This window comes from Danio rerio, chromosome 10 (genome assembly GCF_049306965.1).
Source record: "Danio rerio strain Tuebingen ecotype United States chromosome 10, GRCz12tu, whole genome shotgun sequence".
In the NCBI taxonomy this organism is placed as follows: Eukaryota; Metazoa; Chordata; class Actinopteri; order Cypriniformes; family Danionidae; genus Danio; species Danio rerio.
The window spans coordinates 11,949,126-11,973,355 of record NC_133185.1 but is presented as its reverse complement, the minus strand read 5'-3'; the positions used below and the strand labels follow the sequence as shown (position 1 = coordinate 11,973,355).

At 36.1% G+C, this 24,230-nt stretch overlaps 1 protein-coding gene across 6 annotated transcripts in view; it reads right to left on the bottom strand.

Moving 5' to 3' along the window:
* Window positions 1–872: 872 nt before the first annotated feature.
* Window positions 873–24,230, bottom strand: part of kiaa1958 (KIAA1958 ortholog) — a 31,509-nt gene continuing 8,151 nt past the window's right edge. Inside the window, exons 3-6 of one of the 6 annotated variants that reach the window (XM_005155613.5) lie at window positions 18,107–18,154; window positions 16,575–16,694; window positions 16,185–16,502; window positions 13,629–14,440 (exon numbers count right to left, since the gene is read on the bottom strand). In XM_005155613.5, coding sequence (XP_005155670.1) covers window positions 14,259–14,440; window positions 16,185–16,502; window positions 16,575–16,694; window positions 18,107–18,154 — 668 coding nt within the window. In that variant the 3' untranslated portion in view covers window positions 13,629–14,258. Of the gene's footprint in view, window positions 3,955–4,487; window positions 5,263–5,360; window positions 5,568–5,660; window positions 5,841–13,628; window positions 14,441–15,545; window positions 15,661–15,806; window positions 16,503–16,574; window positions 16,695–18,106; window positions 18,155–24,230 lie in introns of those variants that run through there. The other 5 variants (XR_012386157.1, XM_693147.10, XM_073914474.1 and 2 more) reach the window with 5 other exon arrangements.

Below are 24,230 nucleotides of genomic sequence, written 5' to 3'. Positions count from 1 at the left end.
CAATGTCATTTTTTTATATATTTTTTTTAGAACGTCGCCATTGTCATGTTCTTGTAAATACAGATTTTTTTTTGTAATTAAACAGTCATGTTATGCATGTTCATGGTACGTGTTTAGTAGTGATGAAACAAAGTATCCCGATATATTGTGATATTTCACATCGATACATTTTCGATACTCTGGCACCAAGTATCAATATGTATCTAAATGTACAAAAGATCTGAATAAGTATGGAACAATGTTTTCTTGTCCAAGCCGCTACTCATTTGAGAAAATATTCATTTATGGCCACTGTTTAGTCATATCAAACTTTAAAGTGATTTTTATATTAAATCATAGTGTAAACATCAGGCTCTGGATTCGCTGCATCACAAATACCAAAATTTGAACAATTTATTAAAAAAATAATCACTTTCTGGCCATCAGATGTTAGGATGGATATATATATATATATATATATATATATATATATATATATATATATATATATATATATATAATTATATATATATATATATATATATATATATATATATATATATAATTATATATATATATATATATATATATATATAATTATATATATATATATATATATATATATATATATATATATATATATATATATATATATATATATATATATAATTATATATATATATATATATATATAATTATATATATATATATATATATATATATATATATATATATATATATATATAAATAATTATATATATATATATATATATATATATATATATATATATATATATATATATATATAATTATATATATATATATATATATATATATATATATATATATATATATATATATATATATATATATCATCCAGGTATAGTTTCTGGAGGAGTTTATAAACTCACAGAGCTGGGTGCACCTCTGAAATGATCTAGTGGACTCCAGAGGCTCCAAACTAATTAACGCTGTTTTCCAAAATTCCTAAAGCACATAAAGCACAGCTATTCTTTCAATAAAATCCATGTTAGCATTTAGGATCGAAGCTAGAGTCACCAGGCAGACAGAAGCCTCGTTGGAATCTTCCACTTGTCTCAACCCTCAAAGACTCTCTTTCTGCTAGCTAGATTGCTTGTGCTTGCCCGCGGTCAGTGTTGTGAGACTTTATACAGGAACATGTGGAAACAAACTAATTAATTCCACCAAAATTTATATTAAGTGAATATATCAATAGGATATGAACATATAATTTGAAGGGCCTTGCTTTTAACTATTGCAGAATTTGAAAAAGTCTTGTTTAACTCTTGTTAAAAATAATGTGATAATAGCGTATCATAAGTTGGCCTGTGATTCCCACTCCTTTAGTGAAGTGTAGATTAAAAGCAAGCACAAAGAAATGGCAAACTATGTTGAGTGTTCTTGCTAAAGCTTTATAATAAAGTGAAAGTGTGGAATTGCTTGACATTACATCCCAAAGCGAAGACATTGCATGGCCTTTACTTTATGGCCTTTTTAGACAAGTTATGGCCTTTTTAGACAACGTTACAAAGTACTGTTTCAATTATGACACGATCTACATTGTAAATGCACTATTAGAAATATTACTTGCCTTACTGCAGCTTTGATGGTAGTTTTTTTAAGTGTCCTAGGGATTCAGTCATTCCGAGTTTGTTTTGTTTCTTAATGTCTTTCCACATGGACTGGATGATGGTGAGATTAGATGTCTGTGTGCAGCAGACTGCTGTGCATATAGAAATCTCACTAGGTTAGTGCACTAATTAGACATAATACTTGGAAATGTAAACTGGTGATTCCTATTGAAGCACTACACTGAAAGATAGAAATATCAAACTTAAAACCTTTTTTTATGTTGGTGAAGACTAGGCCGAAAGACTTTTGCACATTATTGAAAGCAATTAGTATATCTGCATATGGACACATAGAGGCTAAAAACACTGATCGGCTGATGGCACCACAAGGACACAAACAGGCTCAAGCCCTTCACGAGCAACTATCCTGAGCTGTGAGGCAAAAGGCAGCAGACAGGGAAAAGTTCATTTGAGGTTTTGAAAAACCCCCAGTTACTTGGCAAATAAAGATATCAACATATATCAATTTTAAATGGAAAATTAAAAAATGGCACTTGGTGTTTGGGTTGGCAACCAACGGTGGAGAAATCTCTCAGAAGGGGCTAAATAAACTATCCAAATCTCAGTCCCTTATTTAAGCAGTTCGTCACACAGATATCTTGCTCAGTTAACGGCAGGGAATTGAAGCAGGAATACTTGCATGTTCCCAAATTGGAAGACGGGGAAAACATATTTGGAAACAGCATGAATCAGCATACACAGCTTATTTTAAATGGAACAAATGGCACTTCTTGTTGAAAAGGTTGGCAATCCCTCGTGTAGAAATCTGTTGGAATCGGCTAAAAATAATTAAAACATCAGTTCCTTGGTTCGAGCAGTCAGACATATATTTCTTGCTGAATTAATGATAGGGAATTAAAGGCTACCTGCTTCTCCTATAATTGGGAGATGTGGGTAGAGTTTGGAAAACAGCAGTGCTCTGCATACAGAGCTCATTTTATATACTTCAAGGATGGCACTTGTCATAAAGGTTGGCGAACTCTTGTGTCAAAACCTGCTAGAATTGGCTAAATAATTTAAACATCGACTCCTTGGTTTGAACAGTCCAAAATAAATTTTACTTTTTAGGTCCATTTAGAATGTGACTACCACCTTTCCAAAAATAAATAAATAAAATGATGTAAAAAGTACTATGAGAAAAGGCCAATAGGTTATCCACTGGGTGCATTTAGAGCTGGATTACCTGAATCTCCTAAAAATGGAAGACCGGTAAGTGTTTAAGAAGCTTGTTTGGAAACAACAGAAGAGTTGTTTGCTACTAGAGGCTCAAAAATAATATTTCACCTTTAAGCTGAGTCAGTAGAGTCGAAAGAACCAGTAATGACAAAGTTGGTGCTGCCGGGATGGGAACTACCTGAATGGACGGCTTGTTGCCTGAGGTCATTGCAGATCAGAACTAGCTGATTGCTCTGAGCCTCGGACAAGCTACTGCAACTCTGATATACACTAAAATTGGTCTTTCTCCCTGGAATGTTGCCTTTCTCACACATGGTCTTGACCATCTTTGCTAATTTGTTTTTTCCCAGAGCTTGGCAGTTGTACCAGTGTAGGGCGGCAAGGTTAACCACGGGTTTGATAGACAGATAAAATGGGGCATCTTCGTAGAGCATGGCTTGAGGTCTGCGTTGAGCAAAATGCTTGTAGTCTTCTACTGGGCAGGTTTGAGGAGCGTGTGGAGTAGCATAGATCCGGCACTCAGTTGTGGATCTTCTGTTTCTGGCATTAGGGTCACTTAAATCCTGGTAGGTCCACTCTAGACACTCTGATCCAGTTTCTGTGGTGAGCAACCGCACATCGCCCCATTTGAGAGTGGAACTGTGGAAACCTGTACAGTGGCCAAAAGCCTTGGTGTTGTTGAGCCACACCAGGTTAAGCAGACCCTCAGGGTTGAAGCGACTCAGAAGCCCCCGTTTTCTCAGGAGCAGCTCATCAGCAAGGGTCAGTTTCATTGACTTGTGTGGTTTGTTGCCTTTACCTTTGAACTTGAGCTCCAGTTGCTTTTGCTTGAGGGCATCCTGGGATCTCTGGAACTCGCGGTCTCTTGTAATACTGTAGGCATACCGATGCTCCTTCAGATAGCGTTCCAGGCCACACTGATAGTTTGCCAGGCTGTTGGGCTCATACTCTGAGCCATCCCGTTGGCGAGCATCCACGAAGAAGGAGGCCAAGTAGATGTCTAACTCGTGGCAGGGGATGTTGTAAATTTCTCTGGTCTCGTTTGGATACTTTGAAACCAGGAAATCCCGAAAGTTGCGGAGAGCTGTTTGGGTGCTGCGAATCGTCTTCTCGTTCTGTTCTGGATACGCTCTCTCATCCATGTCTGCTGAAAGGGAAGAAGGGAGTGTTTTCATATATCATCTTTAACTTTGATTGAACTATTTTTTTTTTTAGAAAATAAGTTACCCAAAGGACCCTAGTCAGAGTTAAATTGGCATGAATGGAAATGTAGTTCTGTCTCTCGTTGAGAATACACATACACAATTTATTCAATTCTGATCTAAGTTCCACATTTAAATTTGATCAAATTCCCCTCTTATATTTTGCTATTTGACATCAAAAACTACTGGCCTGGCATGCATAATTCAGCAATTTAGTCATTTTGGAGATCCATATAAATTGGTTAGAAATTGATTTGGTAACAATCTCTTCTGTACACAAAGGTACAACTGGAACCGACTGTATCTCTTCCATCTTTCCAGCCTTATTTTTGTGTTATATTCAATATAAATAAGGTATACTGACAATTGTTTATATTATAGATTTAAAATATAACATTGATTTGCCTGTTGAGTTATTCCTAGTCAACAACAGCACAATGTTTTTTCAACAAAAAAAATCACACAAACACCAAAGTGGTTGACATTGTGACGTTATATTTATTACTCACATCATAATCATTGGACCCACTGTGCAGCGTAAGATAATTACACACCTATTTTTCACAGTCTTTGCAATCTTTTTACACAACACTAATCTGACACTTGAAAAAGAAGAGGTGGCACTGTAAAAATTACAAAGACCCACTGTAGTTTGTGATAGAAATAAGCATGCGATCATACAGAATGCTTAACACCGAAATAAATACTGGTCAGGCAAAATGACACTGTAAGGCATACAAAACAACTATGCTTTATTTCATTTAGAAGCCAAGATGATCAACACAACAACTGCTTGAACATATAAAACAACTATGCTGCCATATACTATTCACTTTGTGATTGAGCATGGCAACAATAAAAATCAAGGCCAAACCTGGAAATAGTGTTCAATTAGAGTGGTCACATCCACTGGAAATCTGAGAAAGTAAACATAAACTTTGTACTTTATTTGCTGACGATTGGTAGAAGTTCTCCTTTAGCTTTCATGTTTTTAATCTTGGCTTTAATGCTGTCATCCATGGCCTGTCGGCACCTGATGGCATAATGTGCCAATGTTTCCTCCTTTTCGTCCCATGGTGGAAGGGCGTGGAAGATTTCAGGGGCTGCCAAACTGAGCTCCGCAATGGCTGCTGTCCTGGAAATGGTGTTGCGGTCCACACCGACTCTGTCAAACGCCACTTTCATGGAGACGCTACGTCGGAACTCTTGCAGCGCAGCCATATATCGTGCAATAACCCCCACAACGTTTTTCACTGAAAAATAGTAACAACCTTCTTTAGTGAAACTCTACGGAATAAAGAATTGTTGCTGGTACTTAAAATTGTAGTAAATCCAGTCTTGCACAACTTACTTCGGACACGAGTGTTCTCGCCATCTCTGCTTCTCTTTGAGGAAATCTTGATGCTCCTCTGCCTTTCCAGTGGATGAAGCTCTACTTCCTCAAAAGAGTCAAAAAGGGCAGGAGAGTCGAATGCAGTGCCCTCTTCGGGAATGGAGGTAACAATCTGATGGGAACTGCCTGCCTCTATTTGACTTGATGAAAGTGTCCTCCTTTTATCTGCCAATGAGAGAAAATAAGACAATCTTTATCCAAATCACAACCATTCATATTTTACAGTCAAGATTTGATGGGATTTTAAGGAATAGTCACCTGGACGCAGTTGGTCCTGCAGGAAGTCACAGATGAGTTCAGCTTTCTTGGTAAGTTCCTGTTGAAGAAGCTCTTTGTCTTGCCTCAGGCTGCTGATGGTTTCACCCATCAACTCACTTTTGCTTCTCTCAGCCTGCAGTAGTGCTTTCAGTCTCTCTATTTCATACACAGCTGGAGAAACTGTTTAAAATAGAAACAAAGCTTTACCTCAGTATTTCCTACAATTACAGAAAAGATCTATCCAAGGATCTATCTAAATTGTTTTGTGGGTAAGTAATAATCTGTATCTGAAATCAAATTTAAAATAATTTGTGTAGAAAGGAAAATTGTTTCATTAGCAAAAGAATAAGGAAATAATCGAAAACGGTTATGTGGCTAATGGTGTTGGTGGAATGCCAATTATGGAAGCCTTTCGGGCAAAAATTTAAGTATTTTTAAAAAATTACCTCACAATTCTGACTTTTTTTCCTCCTGATTTAACGAAAACTTCAAAGTTTCAGCATATCAATTTAGAAGAGTAGCAAAAACAAGAAGTCTACTGTCAGTATTGTGAGATGTAAACTGGCGATGGCAATACAAAATGTATTTTATTTTCCTATATTTTTATTTTGAATATTTTAGAGTTTATCATGATATTTGTTTTGCAATTGAGAATTTAAAGGTTTATAAGTCGCAGTTCTGAGTTTGAATCTCACAAAATCAAATAAACTTACAATTTAAAGTAAATTTTAAGTCAGAATTTTGAGATGTTAAACTGCAGTTGCTATACTGAGAATGTCAGAATTGAGACAAAGTTAAAATATATTTTATTCTGTAGCAGAAACAAACTTTCATAGCCAACTAATAAGATTTCTTTATTGAACTACATGAGATGTTGATTAGGTCTAGGGGTATGTTTACGGTCAATTTTGACCATTCTAGAAGCCCATTTGTGAGGTTAGGCACTGATGAAAAAGCCTGGATCACAGTCTCTGCTCTAATTCAGGTCAAAAGGTATTCTCAAGTTGAGGTCAGGACTTTGTGCAGGCCATTCCAGTTCCTCCACACCAAAGTCATTATTCATTTTCCTTTTGAATCTTGCATTGTGGACTGGTGCACAGTCATTCTGGACTTTTCCCACAAAGTTGGGAGCACAAAATTGCCCAAAATGTCTTGGTATGTTTCTTTTACTTAGTATAAAACCTGATTAATACTTGTGCATTGAGTGATTGCTGTACCCCATGGTGAATCGCCTGCATGTAAGTGATGCTGTTGCAGGCATTTATGCTTCTGCGTTCAGTCTGTGCATCTCTAGCAATAACACTTAGAGGTTTCTATGTTCCATTGTGTCAAGTTTCTGTTTTCTTATGTTTTAGGTTAACGTGTACAATGCTACTGTAGTAGTTGAAACTTGCATTCATTTAAGGAAGAAAGAGGCGGGAACCGGCAAACGTTGAATAACTTTAATCATAAAGTACAAAACACAAAACAAAAATATCCAACTTGAGTTGCTTAACTGTTAAAAATACAGCCATTGGTTTCGCTCCACTTGCACTGCTCTCGGCCATGACCCCACTTGTCATCAAACCAAACACAAACCATCTTGCTCTCCCTGTCATGTGTAGTTACTTTTTTGGTGTGTGTCAGGGTATTGCAAAGGTACTGTATGCAACTTTGTAAAGGCCACACAGAATCTGCATGTACATGACGCAGAAGTATAAATTGGCCTTAAGAAGCAAAGCAACCCCTGAAAAAAAAAACCCACATCTTGTGCCTTCGCATTCTCCGTGAATTTACATAGACTATCTCTTCATAGCTGGGTTGTCATTGTTTCCAGTTGCTTTATTATAATACCACTAACAGTTGCCTTTGGAATATTTAGTTGTGAGGGAAATTTCAGAAATGGACTTGTTCAACTAGGGATGTAACAATATTGTAAATACTGTCATACTGCAATAGTAATTTTTTTCAATATTACCGTAGGCGCATGACTCAATAAAACTATATTTCTGAGAAAAGTTTGCTTAGGCGAATGAAGCTAACGGGAGGTATCGGGAACTACAATTCCCATCAGCCTAGGCGTGGCCATCATCCTTTGCAGTCTGATGTCACTACAGATCCAGTAATGCGGAAATGGAGTGTGTTGCTAGTAGCGGGGAAGAAAAAGAGCTGGAAATGATCGAATCTAAAGCGAGTTTTAACTCGGATGTGTGGAAGGATTTCGGTTTCTTTCTAATGCTAATTTGTATGTCATTGATATGTTCAGTGCTAAGGTAAATAAACACTTTTGGCACTTTTTTGGAGTCTTTTTATTAGTTTTGTTTTTCCTGTAAATTATTCAATAAATACCGTACCGTGCCATTCATACCGAGGTATTATCATATACTGTGAAATTCTGATACCGTTACATCCCTAGTGTCAACCAATCACACATGAATTGACTGAGCTCCTGAGACTTCTGGCAATATATAGTATCTTTCAGCCAAGTCATATCTCAGAAAAAGCCATTTCTATTTTCATGTCAAATCTGGAGTTGCGATCCAAATAATGCTTTTGGAAAACTTTTTATGTATTTTAGACCTTTTACACAACAATAGTGTCTTGGGACCCTGAAAACACTTTTGAAAACAATTTCCGCAATGCACATTTTTAAAATAACATCATTAATGTCTAAGAGGCAATCTATAATTATGCAGATTTAAGAAACAGATGACATTATGATTGCTATGTTTAGTCTCTAATAATATACTGACTCATATTTGACTACGGAAACACAGGTGGATTGTTTTTTTGCTATTTCTACCATGACCTTGAGTTTTTATTTATTTGTTTATTGTAGTTTTATTTTTAAGGTGAAATATTTCCTTATTTTCATGTTTATATTTCTTTTTGTTCAGTCGATGTTTTTTTTCAAATAATTAAATCGATTTAGCTACCTATAATGAAACTGAATTAAATACATTTGTTTAAAAATATATACCACCTTTATTTTCACATCAAATCACTTGTAAAACTAAGCAATACAACACACTGAATTAAGAAACAGTCCCTTAAACATTAAATATAAAAGAAATCATGCAACAAAAAGCTGGATGATTTATTCAGAAGTAGAAATTTATCACAGGCAACATTTGTTTTATTTGATTTTATTGTAACGCTTCATAAAATGACCACTATGACATAATATAAGACCACTTAAGAGACATCAGAATGAACACGTATTTACACACTTAAAACAAATTTGTAGAAGTACTAAAATAAATGTCAATGTTAGTATGCAGATGAAGAAAAGACTGACCTTTCATAACCACACTAAAGCTTATCGTACCAATAGGAAACTTTTGAAGACACCATATATAAATATATCCAAAATCCATGTTTTTGAGAACCAGTGAGCCTTTGGAAGTCTTAAAATCTGCTTTATGCCGAATATTTCATTAAATATCAGAACACATATGAGAATGAAAGCACTGATTTCCGTATGAAATATTGTGGAATTTCATTAAAGCAAACCGCTAATTGTCTGTCTGTGGTTAAAATTAAATTACTATCATTAATATCCCATGTCTGGCAGTAATTATATATGCTAATTGATCTACAGCAGGGTCAGAAATGAACAGGAGTCTAAGATAAAATAACATTAAAATGAACAAAAACTCACAAGCTTACGGTTGCAAATAAAGAGAAATGTGAAACTGCATTTAGATCTATTCCTATTGCATTTATTCCTTCCATTTTATTAATATTGTTATTTATTATTATTTATTATTTATAAATGTTATTATTTGTCCAAATTTTACAGGCCTACCTTGTGAGCCTTGCTGCGTATAATCATGAAGTCGACATTAAAATCTGAATTTACAATGTTTATTTTAAAATTGCACATCGTTAGTCTTAAAATGAACAATTCCTGCAAATTAATCCATTGAATCTGTTTGTTTTGGTCATTTTAATCAAAAATCTGTCCTTCTGCTCTGGAACAGCAGTCCTTCTCTAATGATGTCGGTTTGAGGGCTACGGTGAAATATTCATAGTCACGCCTGAAAAAAAAGATAAGAGGAAGATTGCACAAATAAAGCCCGCCCCTTATTTAATATTCAGTTTCAGCTGGAAATACATCATTATACTGAAATAAAACTCAGTAGCAGCCTCTGGTTCACATCTATGACTCCTACAAATCTTTAAAGTGTTTTCTTGTGAATGGTAACAGTTCATATCTCAGTGGCTAAATTTAGCATCAATATTTAGTATACGAGACTATACAGATTTAATTAAAAATAAGATATAATTATATTGCCGAATACTGCACCTTAATAAACATGTTCATTTCTGACCCTGGTCCTTATTATTATAAATGAAATGTTAAAATGATATGATGATATGAAATAACTTCTTATTTATAAAAATCGCTAAGTTAAAGAAAGTTGATTTACAAACCCTCGAGGCATCCAAGGGGTCTTTTTCTTTCTTGCTGAAATGTTGGTTCTATGTGATTTATGAATGCAAATCAGTGGCTTTCCTGGCATTCTGAGAGTCAAAAACATATCGGAAGCCAATCTAAATGAAAACCTGTTGATACACCGAAGTCTTATACAGGCAAACAATCAATCCATCAAAGCCAATGATTTTCAGATTAAAATCCTTCATGTTTTGGTACAAAAGTGTAATTTACTGTACACTTTTGATGATACTGTACATTTTTGCATGAGCTACACTTAAAAATGAAGATGTCAGAAAGAACATAAACTAATTTGCACAGTGATATGATATTGTAACCCACTTTTCTACAGTGCGGAACGATATGGTTTGGCTTGGTTTGCGTTTCCACTGCAGTTTAGTATCAATTAATGTGGGAAGATTCCTCAGCATCTTCATAAAAATGAATAAACTTGTGACACAAACCAACCTACAACACCAAGGTAGTGGATGCGACTGATAGAATAGATCTTTTAAGCAGTGGCAGTTGCTGACTATTTAAATAAATATAGCAGGTTTGGTGTCTCATGTCACCAATCCAATGGCGCTGACAGTGATGTTACTCTCTGACCTATCTGTGAATAGCAGTGTGGATATGTCATGTTTTAGACTGCATTCTCCTCCACTTTTAGAAACACACTCGCAAGTTTAAACTGTGTTCCACTTCATCATGTGAATAAGGGAAGTTTGGGGCGTACTCACACTATGCACAGTTGCCTTGAAATGGGCCAAAGCACGCTTGTCCTCCCTCCTATTTCCCCCGACGGCCCGCACTTACATTAAATTCAGGCCTGGGCACGCTTACATCATCGATGATGCGCTGTCCAGTAAGCACTCTCGCTCAGCACAGTGGAGATTTCTATAGTTATATCGTTTAGTCGTTTGGGATGCAGTGACACGCAGTCAAATATTTCGCAGAAGAGATCAGCCACTGCCGACACTCAAAAACAATCATAAAGTCCTCGTGCTGCAGGTATAAGAAGGTATGCTGAAGGTGCAGCTATGGTGCAGTGAGGGGTTTGCGTCTTTAATAATCTACGACAGTTTGTGCTCATTAAACAGCAATAATGATTAATAAATTGATATCACACTCCTCGGCCTCCCGGGGAAAGTCTATGCCAGGGTACTGGAGAGGAGGATCCGGCCAATGGTTGAACCTAGGATCCAGGATAAACAATGCAGTTTTTTTCCGGGCCATGGGACACTGGATCAGCTCTATACCCTCACCAGGGTGCTCGAGGGTTCATGGGAGTATGCCCAATCAGTCCACTTGTGTTTTGCGGACTTGGAGAAGGCATTTGATCATGTCCCTCATAGCGTTCTGTGGAGGGTGCTCAGGAAGTATGGGGTCAGAGGCAATCTGTTGAGGGCCGTCTCGTCCCTGTATGAACAGAGTAGGAGTCTGGTTCGCATTGCCGACAATGAGTCAGATTTGTTTTCAGTGCATGTTGGACCTTGTCACCAATTCTGTTCATAATTTTTATGGACAGAATTTCAAGCCGCAGCCTTGGGCTGGAGGGCGTCCGGTTCGGAGACCACAGGATTTCATTTATTATTCGCAGATGATGTGGATTGGTGCAGTGGCAGCAGTAATGCGGTCGATGTACCAGTCCGTTGTGGTGAAGAAGAAGCTGAGCCGAAAGGTAAAGCTCTCGATTTACCGGTCAATCTACATTCCTAGTCTCACTTATGGTCATGAGCTTTGGGTCATGACCGAAAGGACAAGATCTGGGATACAAGCGGCCAAAATGAGTTTCCTTCGAAGGGTGGCAGGGTGCACTCTTATGGATAGGGTGAGGAGCTCTTGACACCCAGGAGGAGCCGCTGCTCCTCTACATCAAGAGAAGTCAGCTGAGGTGGCTCGGGCATCTGTTTTGGATGCCTCCTGGATGCCTACCTAGGGAGGTGTATTAGGTATGTGGCACCGGGAAGACGCCTCGGGAAAGACCCAGGGCACGCTGGAGGGACTATGTCTCTCGGCTGGCCTGGGAACGCCTCGGGATCCCCCCAGAGGAGCTGGAGGAAGTGTCTAGGGAGAGGAAAGTCTGGGGTTCTCTCCTAAGACTGCTGCCCCTGTGACTCTGCCCCGGAAAAGCGGCAGAAAATGAATGAATAAATACCAAACAGTCCCATAAAATGTCACGTCTCGTCTTCAGTTTCGGTTCGGGCCTGAGCCCAAGTACACCTCTTCCAACTGAGCCAGGGTCGGCCAAGTGAACCCTGCTTGAGCCTGATTCAGAGCACTCACACTTCTCAAACGATCTGGGAAACGGGCCTGGGCACTGTTCGGATAGCATAGCATAGTGTGAGTACGCCCTTAAATGTACACTCAACCCCTTGATTTTGACAGAGGGAGCAATTCAGCTTAATATGTCCGCTCCTGCACATATTTGTCCCAGAATGCAACACAATTGTGACATTACAACAGTGTAGTTTCCAAGTGTTCAAGGGTTCAGGGCAGGGGTGCTCAACCCTGTTTCTGGAGATCTACCTTCCTGCGGAGTTCAGCTCCAACCCTGATCAAATACACCTGAACCAATTAATCTGGGCCTGAACAGCAACCATGTTTAAATAAACACACCTGCTTTATAAGCAGGTGTGTTTGATACGGGTTGCAACTGAAATCTGCAGAAAGGTAGATCTCCAGGAAAAGGGTTGGTCACCCCTGGTTTAGGGCATTCCATTTAAACCCAATTAAATGTTCCACTGGTAGTGGACACTTGTATAGTAAAATCAATGATGTATGTCAGAGGGAATGAGACGGAGGGAAGTTAGTGCATAAATTTGACTGGAATGCTTTCTAGGAACCTCACCAGAGGTGGTACTGAAAAAAAAAGTAGAAGGTACTAGGTATGAAATCAGTTGGCAAAGACCCCAAAAGTGAGCTATACCATGGACAGAGGAAGTGCCTATATAGGAATCTATTATCTGGTTCCCAGAAGAATTTTATAGTGATCTAAAGATCTTCAAAGAACCTTTTTATTTCATAGTGTGCAGATCATTTTCCCAAATTAAGTCATGTTTTCTGCTATAAAATACTTTTGTGAAAAGAAAATGTTTTGTGGATGTTAAAATTTCTTCACAAAACCATTAAAGAACCATTATTTATAGGGGATCGTTTAGCCAAAACTTAAAATTCTGTTATCATTTGCTCAGCCTTTACTTTTTTTCCAAACCTGTGTGAATTGATTTATTTATTCCTTTGGCTCTTAGTATGCCTGTCAAACCACTTTACCGAATTTTTAGTTGCCAATATTAATGGTTTGTTTTGGGTCATTTATGAATTTGCAAAACCAGCACAAAGCCACAGGGGTCAGGAAGAAGCTGGCTTGACTTTCTCCAAGATCCTCTTTCTTTCTTTCGAACACAGACAAGATATTTCAAAGAAAGTTGGAAACTTGTAACCATTGACTTGCAAAGTATTTGTTTTTCCTACTATGAAAGGTTTTTAGCTTTCTTCAAAATATCTTTTTTAGTGTTCAACAAAATAAAGATACTCAAAAAGCTTTGGAATCCCTTGAAAGTGAGCACATTTTAATTTTTGGGTGAACTATGCCTTTAAGAGTGTATTCCTGTCAGCCATGTTTCTGTCAGTCGTGCACTATAAAAAGAAGTTATCATCAATTTAACGTGATTGATGAAACAGGAGCAGCTCATGGAACCAGAGAGAAAAACAGACAGAAGGCAATAAAACACAATTTAAGGTGTTTCTGATACAGTTAATAATTCACATTATTATATTTAAGGATATTTGGGTAGAAGTAGAAAACACTGAAATTGTCCGACAATGCTGAAAATATGTTGTTTTGATTGATTTTTACAATGCTACATGACTAACATGAAAAAGCACTAGACTATTCTAAAAGTTTACATGGTTTAAACATGGTTGGTAATAACCAAACGAGTCAACAGTCAGAAACTCACAGTATAGATAATGTCGGTTTGGTTGAAATGAGCGTAATGGAAAAATAGCGAATCGTTGGTCTCTCAGTGCTGTAGCTGAATCGTCTGGATTAGTGATTCCAAACTGAATCGTTCATGTCCAAAAGTCTTTCAGTCAGTCACTAGGAAACCCGTGTTTCCTTTATGTACAATGATAATAGTAACATTTGACTGTGAATGGAAATTTTTGGGGATCAGCCATTACATATAAGAAGGGTCATTTTTGCCTGATTGTTCGTCACAAAAAATAAAGGACTCTTGAGAAGATTCTTGTTTCTTTTTCTGACCGATTCGGAGCCTGCATTTATTAATGCAGGCCTTCTTCAGCTTCGACGATTCCACAGGCGTCCATCCGTCTATTGTGGAGCAGCGTAGAACATAAGCTGGAGGAAAACAAGACAATTCCTTTTCAATAAAGTAAGTAGTTATGACAGGAAAATTAAGATTACAAACTACAAATGATAGACACAGCTTAAGTCTTTGCAAAATGATTATTCAAAATATAAAAACTGTTCATAATTAACTTTATGGTCTATTAATTTTAGAACTAAAATATTTGAATCAGTTCTCAGAATTGAAACAGTCAGTTACACTGAAATGACTCAAAAGGCTCTATGATTAATTTGTATCATCATTCAACAATGTTCCTAAATTTCAGATGCATTTCTCTTTTTTGTGATCAAACAGAAATAATCCAATACAGTCACAATTGAAGATATCAACCAAACCGAATGCGATTTCTATTAATACTCCTGGTAAAATAGGTAAAAAGCAGAAGAAACAGACCAATAAATAAAAATAAATACATAAATAAATAAATAAATAAATAAATAAAAAAAAAAAAATATATATATATATATATATATATATATATATATATATATATATATATATATATATATGCATAAAATTTCCGATAGTTTACAGAACAAACCATCATTATACAATAACTTGCCTGATTACCCTAACTTGCCTAGTTACCCTAATTAACCTAGTTAAGCCTTTAAATATCACTTATAGTATAGAAGTGTCTTGAAAAAAATCTACTCAAATACTTTAGTCATTATGGCAAAGATAAAACAAATCAGTTATTAGAAATAAGTTATTAAAACTATTATCATTAGAAATGTGTTGAAGAAATCTTCCCTCCATTAAAACAGAAATTGGGGAAAAAATTTAACGAGGGGGGTGAATAATTCATTCAATAATTCTGACTTCAAATGTATATAAGAATTATTCTAAATTAAAACTATAATTAAATAATTATACAATATAACCATAATGACTCATCATCATTTTATGCTTCTATAAAAATATAGTGTTTTCATTTTTTATATCTTCAATAAACAAAAAAAAATCAATATAATAATATAAATGAGCAAAAATACACATAACCTAATGAATTACACCGTTCTTTACATAAAAGATATCACATGACCTCAGAGGACATGGAATGCAACACCGCTTTTTTGTACCACTTTTTTTTTTCAATAAACAGATTATAGCTAGATGTTTTACGTATTATTATTGGGTAGAGTCATGGTGCATTCACACCAGACGTGGATAAAGTGTCAGCCGTGTATGATTGACATGTTAAGTCAATCTGAATAGACATCCTGCTGCGCAATTCGCATGAATCAAGTCATGCACCTGAATCACACTGCAGAATGTCTATTTGCATCTTTAAAACGTTTTGCTTAACGCGTGTATCACATGAGTTGGAAAGTCTGAAAGTCTGCGGACATTAACCAATCAGGAGCTTGCTCTTGTATGGGGAGTAATTATGACATAGCACCTGCTGTTGGTGTCCCGAGAAAAAATCCCCTTGCCGACACTGGAAAATAGCTCATCAAACTGTGCTGGGCTCAGTCTAAAGCACAGCTAAAAGCTTCCATCATCCAGGTATAGTTTCTGGAAAAGTTGATGAACTCACTGAGCTGGGTCCTCTGAAAGGAACTAGTGGACTCAGACACAGTGCCGAACGAATCTTCGCTGCTTTTCAGCCTTTCTAAAGCACAGCTACTATCTCAATAAAACGATGCTAGCCATTTAGCAACAAAGCTAAAGTCACAGGGTAGATAGAAAGACAAAAGACGTTCGTATAAAGATACCAAGTGAACTACTCACACATAATCCCGTCCACTTTTCTCCTGTCCAAGACCTTCTTGCCGTCTGGAACTTTCCCTCTCTTTCCGAATGCGACGGCACCATTCAGATCCTCCTCGCTGAAGAAGTGCTCGAACAGCAAGTGGAATAGCCTCATGCTGTCTTGCCGGGACTCCTGCAGCATGGAGGCCAGTTTATAATGCGGCAGGTACAGGCCAGATCCAGGGAACAATTCCTGCTCCCCCAGCCGGGCCGGACTGGACAGCGGCATCTGCGTCCGCTCGTGAAACACCAGAATGCGGTCGATCACTGTCTGCAGGTTTTGTAGGGTCACCGTGTCTGCAGAAAAAACAATGAGACATGAGTATTGGTTGTGCCGTAAGAATCCAATCAGCTGGATTTCTGGCTCACCTATGCCTGTTATAAACTCTTCCAGGTGTTTTCTCTCTTCCAGATACCTGTCGCTGTTGGGGCTTAGGTCTGACGGGCCGAACTGCTCTTCTGAACTATGCGCTGCAGGAATCAGATGGTCTGTAATACATCAAATGCATTTTAGGAGCCTTTATAGGGAGTACAGTCTTTCCCTCATGACCGGCAGAAATAAAACACACTTCAAACCCACAAACAAACAACATCATTGTAAAGCAGGTGATTTCAGCTTATCAAACAACTGGCGAGTGCACAGACAATAAAGCCATGTTGATTAGAGAAAGTTTTATTTTATTTGCCATGATGCAAAGTTCCTCCAAATTCATTTGCCTCATGCAAATTCATCCATTGTGAAAATAAATACAGAGGAAAATGTTGGGTGAGGGTGAATTTCACAAAACCTGTCAATTGAAACCCCACAATAGTTTGCATTGAAAAGATTGCTTGTTTGTAATTACATAAAATAGAAAAAAATATAATAAGTTTACATTTATTTTATTTTTTAGATTATGTTTTAATTTGAATTTTAATACAATATTATTTTAAAAAAATCAATAATAATAATTCCTTACAGCTATATAGCGCTTTTCTGAACACTCAAAGCACTTTACACACTGGGGTGAATCTCCTCATCCATGCAGCATCCACGGCAGCCATACTGTACCAGACCGTGCACCATACACCAGCTGATTGGGGATCAGAAGAGAGAAAGGAGTGATAAAGCCAATTATGATATGGGGAGATTTAGGAGGCCATGATGAGTACAGAGGCCAGTGGGGAAAAATTTGCCAGAATACTAGGGTTAAACTCCTACTTTTTTTTCAAAAGACATCCTAGGATTTTTGACGACCGCAGAGGACCTTGGTTTAACGTCTCATCCGGAAGCAGCACTCACTGAACAGTATAGAGTCTCTTTCAATATACCGGGGCTTTAGGACCCACACAGACCGCAGGTTGAGCGCCCCCTACTGGCCTTACGAACGCCACTTCCGGCAGCAACCTAGATTTTTCCATGTGGGCTCCCACCCAGGTAATGACTGGGCACAGCCCTGCTTAGTGGGTGACCATGTGAGAGTTGCAGAAAGCTATCTGCTGGCATGCATGAAAAGTTTTTATTACTTTATTTTAAAACTATTTCTTTATGTATTCATTTTATATTTTAAGTAAATTAAATCAAGCAATCTTTTTTTATGATTAAATGATTTTTAAATTATTTTAATTTTAAAACATTTTACTTTTTATTTTTCCTTTTATTACTTATTAACTCTGGAATGTGTTTTATCATAAAAATTATTTCACAATGCAAAAGAAATAGGTAAATAATTAAATCCCTGTGATCCTCACTTTATCCAAAATGAAATCCTTCTCAAAAAGTCAACTCATTTGTATGATAATGTGCATATATGAGCATGTTATTGACAGGTTTCATGAGATTTACCTATTTAAGTAGTTATAAAATATAAAACAGCAAAATATCTACAGCGTAACAAGTTCTTGCACAAAACAAAACTAACCATGGAGGGCTTTCAAAATCACAGCGTAATCCATCTTCTCATTTGAACCTGCAAACAGAATAAAATTAAAGTTTGTCCAGAAAAAAATAGAATAATATGATCTCTTAAGCACGGTCATGCATTCTTATAATAAAACATTAGATCACATGACACTTTGACAACATCAAATCCACTGACACCCATTTTTCCCCTCAGTAAAGAGAGTGTCAAGAAAACTCACCTGTTATTTTGCTTTACGTGGAGTTAAAGAAATCATCCATTTCCATCTTGACTGAAATGTCAAAATTGCACAGAGTCTCTTGGAAAAACAGCTTAAAGTCTTACTGCAGACCGGAAGAGGACACGATCTAGTTTTACTAGTACTAGCCCACAAGCTAGGTTACCGTGCTTTAACAGAATACTACCAAAGGTGAAAGTTCAGGTTAAAATTATTAATGACATCTGTCCCTGTAACGAGTTCCACAGACAAAGGTTTCATTTAAATTGTAATGAATGGACTTTTTGTGGAGCAGAATTAATTCTTTGAACATTTGTTTTATTTATGAAAAATTCCTCAAAAATAAATCTGGGATAACTTCTATACTTGGTTAAGCTTGAAGTATATGTAATACCTAACTTTGATTTTAAAACTGTACAGGAAAGGTGAAGTTGAATTTCTGGTTGATACTATTGTGATGTTGTTGGGTAACTACTTTATTCATAAATGCAGATTCTTTAAAAACTTTTTCAAAAGATTTAATGGTCTTCTTTTAATCGCTGAAGCTAATGCATCATGAAAATGCCCTCATTATGGAAGCTGTTAAAGATCTTTTATAAAGGTTGAGCTTCTTGTATTGTGATTTTAGTATCGTAATTGTATTTTTTGGTACTTTGTTTTAGACTTATATTTGACATTTTATCAATCTTTATTTTTCTTGCTGCTAGTTGGACTTTTTAGAATTGTATTAAGATGTGTCTTACTATTATTACTTTGTATTTTGTATGTTCTTTCAAGCATTAATAATAATAATTTAAAAAATAAAGTTTCTAAAGAGTATACTCCTAATGAAGCACCAGTCTACAAATAAAACTCATTAACTCAATTAGACTTAACTAGATCAATAATTAATGCTAGACTTTTCAGTGTTTGTTTGCGTTTATCGTCAGCGTTTTCACGAGATGTATGTCCGAATTTATAGAATTCGAAAATCAGTATGCGAGAAGAACCCAGATGACTTACTATTCCTGGCGAGATTCAAGAGTGCGCATCCCATGCACGTTGCGCTATCACATGATGCCCCGGGAGTGAATTCATGAATGGGAGTAAAGCGACGCAATTGACGCAGGTAGGTCACGTGACCAAGACAAAATGGTGGATGTAGTACGTCCGAATTCCATTCATACTTTTCACATTCATACTGTATAGAACGTACTTTTCTAACAGTCGAGTAGTATGTTTAAATTCTAATGCAGTACCTACTGTGTAGTAGGCGGTTTCGGACGCAGAAACAGCCTACTTCTAAGTAGGTACTGCATTTTAATTTAAACAAGACTACTCGGCCATTAGAAAAGTACGTTCTATATAGTATGACTGTAAGAAGTATGAATGGAATTTGGACTTACTACATCTGCTATTTTGTCATGGTCATGTGACCTACCTGCGTCAGTTGCGTCACTTCACTCCCATTCATGAATAGGGTATAGGCCGAGCTAGTGTTTTCCCATACTGATAAACTTCCGGTGACCTATTATTGTGAACTTTTTCCATTTTATATGGTTCCTTTTACAGCATCGATGTTGTAATGTCATTAAAATACATTCAATTCAATAAACTTTGGCATTCATTTAGTTGCTCAAGCGTAAAACGAGCCGTTTACTCGCACACGCCTGTCAGAATCGGCAGGCTAGCGCAAAAGCTCCATTGAATATACTGGGGTAAAATAAATGCTCATATTATAAAGACATGGCGGGGAAAATGTAATTTAATGCAGTGCTGCTTGTACAATCTGATACCCATTTTATATCGGATATCACTCAGCTAGTGGATTTTTAAAGAAAACAGCTTTTAAACGAGCCGGTTTTTGCATTGACATACAGTTCGCTGGAATCGCTTAACCCAGGTAACTAAAAATTAAAAGTCCTATTAGCATGCTTCGGCATATACCCTATTCGCATCATGGGGTAGTGCAGCGTGCATGGGATGTGCACTTTAGAATCTCACCGGAAATAGTAAGTTATCCGGGTACTTGTCGCAATACTGATTTTTGAATTCTATGAATTCGGACATACTACTCGGCTCGCATACTGATTTTAGCATACTGTATAGTATGCGGGTTCTTCAGCGATCACAAACTGAAGAGCTGGGGGGAACGATCACAAATTGAAGTGCGGGGAGGGCGGAGGGGGAACTGCAGGGCACCAAAAATTAAGTATGTGGCTGTTTTTGAGTGAATCACTTAATCATTGGTTCAAATTATTTGTTCTCAGGGGCGTAGCACCAAATTCTGGGCCCTGTACCCTCTCAATGTCAGTGGGCCCCCTTAACATTTTTTTTAATTATTTGAATATAAACATGCACAAATAGTGTTTTAATCTATAATCAAATCAGATTATAATAATGACTGGTTCTTTCATTCACCACCATTGAGTGCTGCTTCTGCTGGTGTGTCGGAACCACTGGTTGTTTCTGAAACTGGTTAATGTTGGCAACCTGACGTTAGCTGGCCTTGCCCATAATTTACTTACAGCAATAAGCAGCCTGGTTGACAAACTAAGCTAAAGATTTAACATTAGCATACATACATTACAGGGCTCGAAATTAACTTTTTTACTTGGTAGCACTGGTGCTCCCAACTTCAAAAAGTTAGGAGCATCCCAAAAAATTTAGGAGCACCCATTTTCTTTTTAGTTATGCGCCGATCATGATTCTTAATGGCCGATTTTGATTAGCACACGTACATCTCGGAGATGTCTATTTGACGTCTGCATTAACATCTGCAAGACATCTACAAGACGTTTCCTATCAGATGTGAAATAGACTTCTATTAGACATCTTTAAGATTTTTGTGATACAGAATGTGGGTAAAACTGACATCGTACAGACGTCTGTCAGATGTTTGTATACAGCAGGTGCTTTCCAGATCAAGAGATCTTTAACAGACATCTTGCAGACGTATACAGACACAAAATATCTAATACAATGGCATTTCAACCTTTATACCATTAAAAGGGATAAATCAAGTATATAATTTCTTATATTAGTATTACTTAATTGTTTAGATTTTTAAAAGGCACATTAACTTCTTTCACATTTATGTTATCAATATATTTTGAAATAAATAATGACATTGGCATCAATTGGAGGGGTCAATTAATTTTAAGTAGGCTACAAAAAAAAAAATAATAATAAAAAAATTGGTGGGATTTCAAAGGGCCCTCTCCCTAGACGGGGCCCTGGGTAGTCAGGTCCACTTTTCCCCCCACTACCACACCCATGTTGGTTCTAATGGCTGATTCAATAAGAAATTAAGCATGTAACAGTTCATAAGTGGATCAATAAATCATCGGCTCAAATAATTTCTTCTAACAGCTGATTCATCCAGAAATGAAGCATATGTCTGTTTTTAAGTGAACAACTGAATCATTGGTTTAAATTATTTGTTCTAACAGCTGACTTATTCAGAAACAAAGCATGTAACTGTTTATAAGTGGAACACTAAATCATCGGCTCAAATGAATTGTTCAAACACAGATTCATTCAGAAACTAAACTTCTCAATGTTGATTTAAGTGTTTTTCTTTTCTTAAAAAATCTGACAAAACTAGAAAAAAAAGCACATTTGTGTCTAAAATGTATCATTAAAATGATTATTACAATACTGTCATGGACAAAGACTACACACCCTCAAAATTAATGGCCATGTCCTTTAACGTAACAAATGGTTTAAGATTTATTGCTATATTTTAGTTAATAATACCAGCCTGAATCTGAGTCAGTTAGAATTTATGACTGATTATGAATTTATAACTTATGGCTGATGAAAATTATTCCAATACAAACTTGTATTTTACACATTTAAAAAGACTGCATGCAATAATAAATAATAAAGTTGTAAAAAAAAAATGTTAAGCAAAAATCGTTAAGCAGTAACATGAATTATAAACAAATTCTGTATTTTCCTTGATGACGGTATTCTCAGACTATATAAGAAAAAGCAAGTGTTTGCTCTTAGCCCAAATGATTGCTTAAATTCTGCATTATTCTTTTTGTTTGAGGGGGCGATTAATTGGCTGATTTTTAAAATCCGCTTAATCTAGAAGTTGCTGCAGACTTTTATTTAATTAAGGCAGAGGTGTACACTTTGCAATTTTTTATTTATTTTTTTTTTTTTTTACTGTCGAATGAGCTTTTACATGATTTGTTTTAATGTGAAAATAGTTTATGCTCATTTGGTTAAACCTGCATAGTGAACATACTCCACACCAAAACAATTTTTTATTTATTTTTTAAACAAGTATGGCTTATATGATTATTTACAGTGGTCTAATTAAGTCAATATTTCAGTAAATAAATTTACTTTACATACAGATGTGCACATTCTCCCATCAAGTTTGTTTTTTTATAGATCACAACGTTTGTGTGGGAAGTGGCATACAGCATATTTCTACCCCCCGTTTTTGAGCATACACCACATTTATGAATAAGGCTTTAGATCATAAAGTTGTGACATAGATATCACTATCCCAACAATTTTCACATAAAATCACTCATGATGCATGCATGGAAATACAATCTTCTGGCCATCAGCTTTATATGACAACACCTTTATAAGATGTATATCCAACTGAAATAGAATATTTAGTAGGAGGTGGGGTTTTATTTATTTATTTATTTTGCTCCTCTCACACAAACCATGGCTAAGGATATTTTGCTCGATGTCATCAAATGGATGAACAAACAAATTTATGGATTAACTTGCACAGATAAATTGTTCACTTTAAGATGAACAATATGAGCTAGTAAATAAACATAGTAAATTTAGATTTCATGTGGACTTTAAGCAGTACTCCAGTCTGACTCATGTTTATTGTACCGTGTTAAGTTTCACATGAATCTCATTTATGCCTTTGACTGAGACGGCATCATAAATGGAATTAAGAAGATGGATATGATTCAGCAACAACTGCACCCACAATCATCACACACACCACTCAGAAAGAAGCATATTTTCACAACACTCAGAAAGAAGCATAAGTACAGATTATATCTAAAAAAAAAATTCTGGCTCATATAAGATGATTTGATTTGCACCCACTGTGTAATTGCTCTTAAGAGACAAGAGTGGCTTATATGATTAAATAATTATGAAGAACCATACCGTTTGCATTCAGCAATGTTCAGAGCACACGGAAAATACACTACAGTTTCTACTTTTCAATACTGCTGATTTATTGAGGAATGTCAGACTTTCGTTTTATTATTGTTTTAGCTTCTTCCTGTTCAGTATAAGATAAAAGAAATTTTGTTCATTTTAAGCACACACGGGCTCAACAGACAGTCAAAATCAGAATACAAATCTCATGGCAATTCGGCTAATTCGGATATGAATCTGTTGAAGTTTTAAATTTAAAAACTGTGGCCCATCGTCATTTATTAAGCAAATTACAAACTGGCCAGCACATTCGGCTTTCCTTAGTCAGAATTTGACCATTTGAATAATGAAAAAATAAATAAACATAAATATAAAGTAAAGTTTCATGACTTTTCTAAAAATAGAAAAGTACATTTGAAAATAAATTGATAACAACAATAACTTAATAGGTATTAAAATTGGCCGCTTTTGCTGCTTTATAACTTTTTATTGGTCATTTTTTCTTTTAAGAATAAGGTCCAAGATTTAGAATAAAAGTATTGTATAAAAATGTTTTCTCTATAACAACAATTCAGTGAAAATTTACTTTACTTGCATCAGATTTCACTTGACTCGAACCCCCCTGGCTTCAGTCTCACAATATTCAAATACTATGTTATTGCTTTAGTACAAGCATTATATCAATATTAATTAAACAAATAAAATTAAAGTTAAAATACATTTGGTATAAATATGTTTAAAAAATGATGTTTTGGGGAGTTAACCTGAACTGAT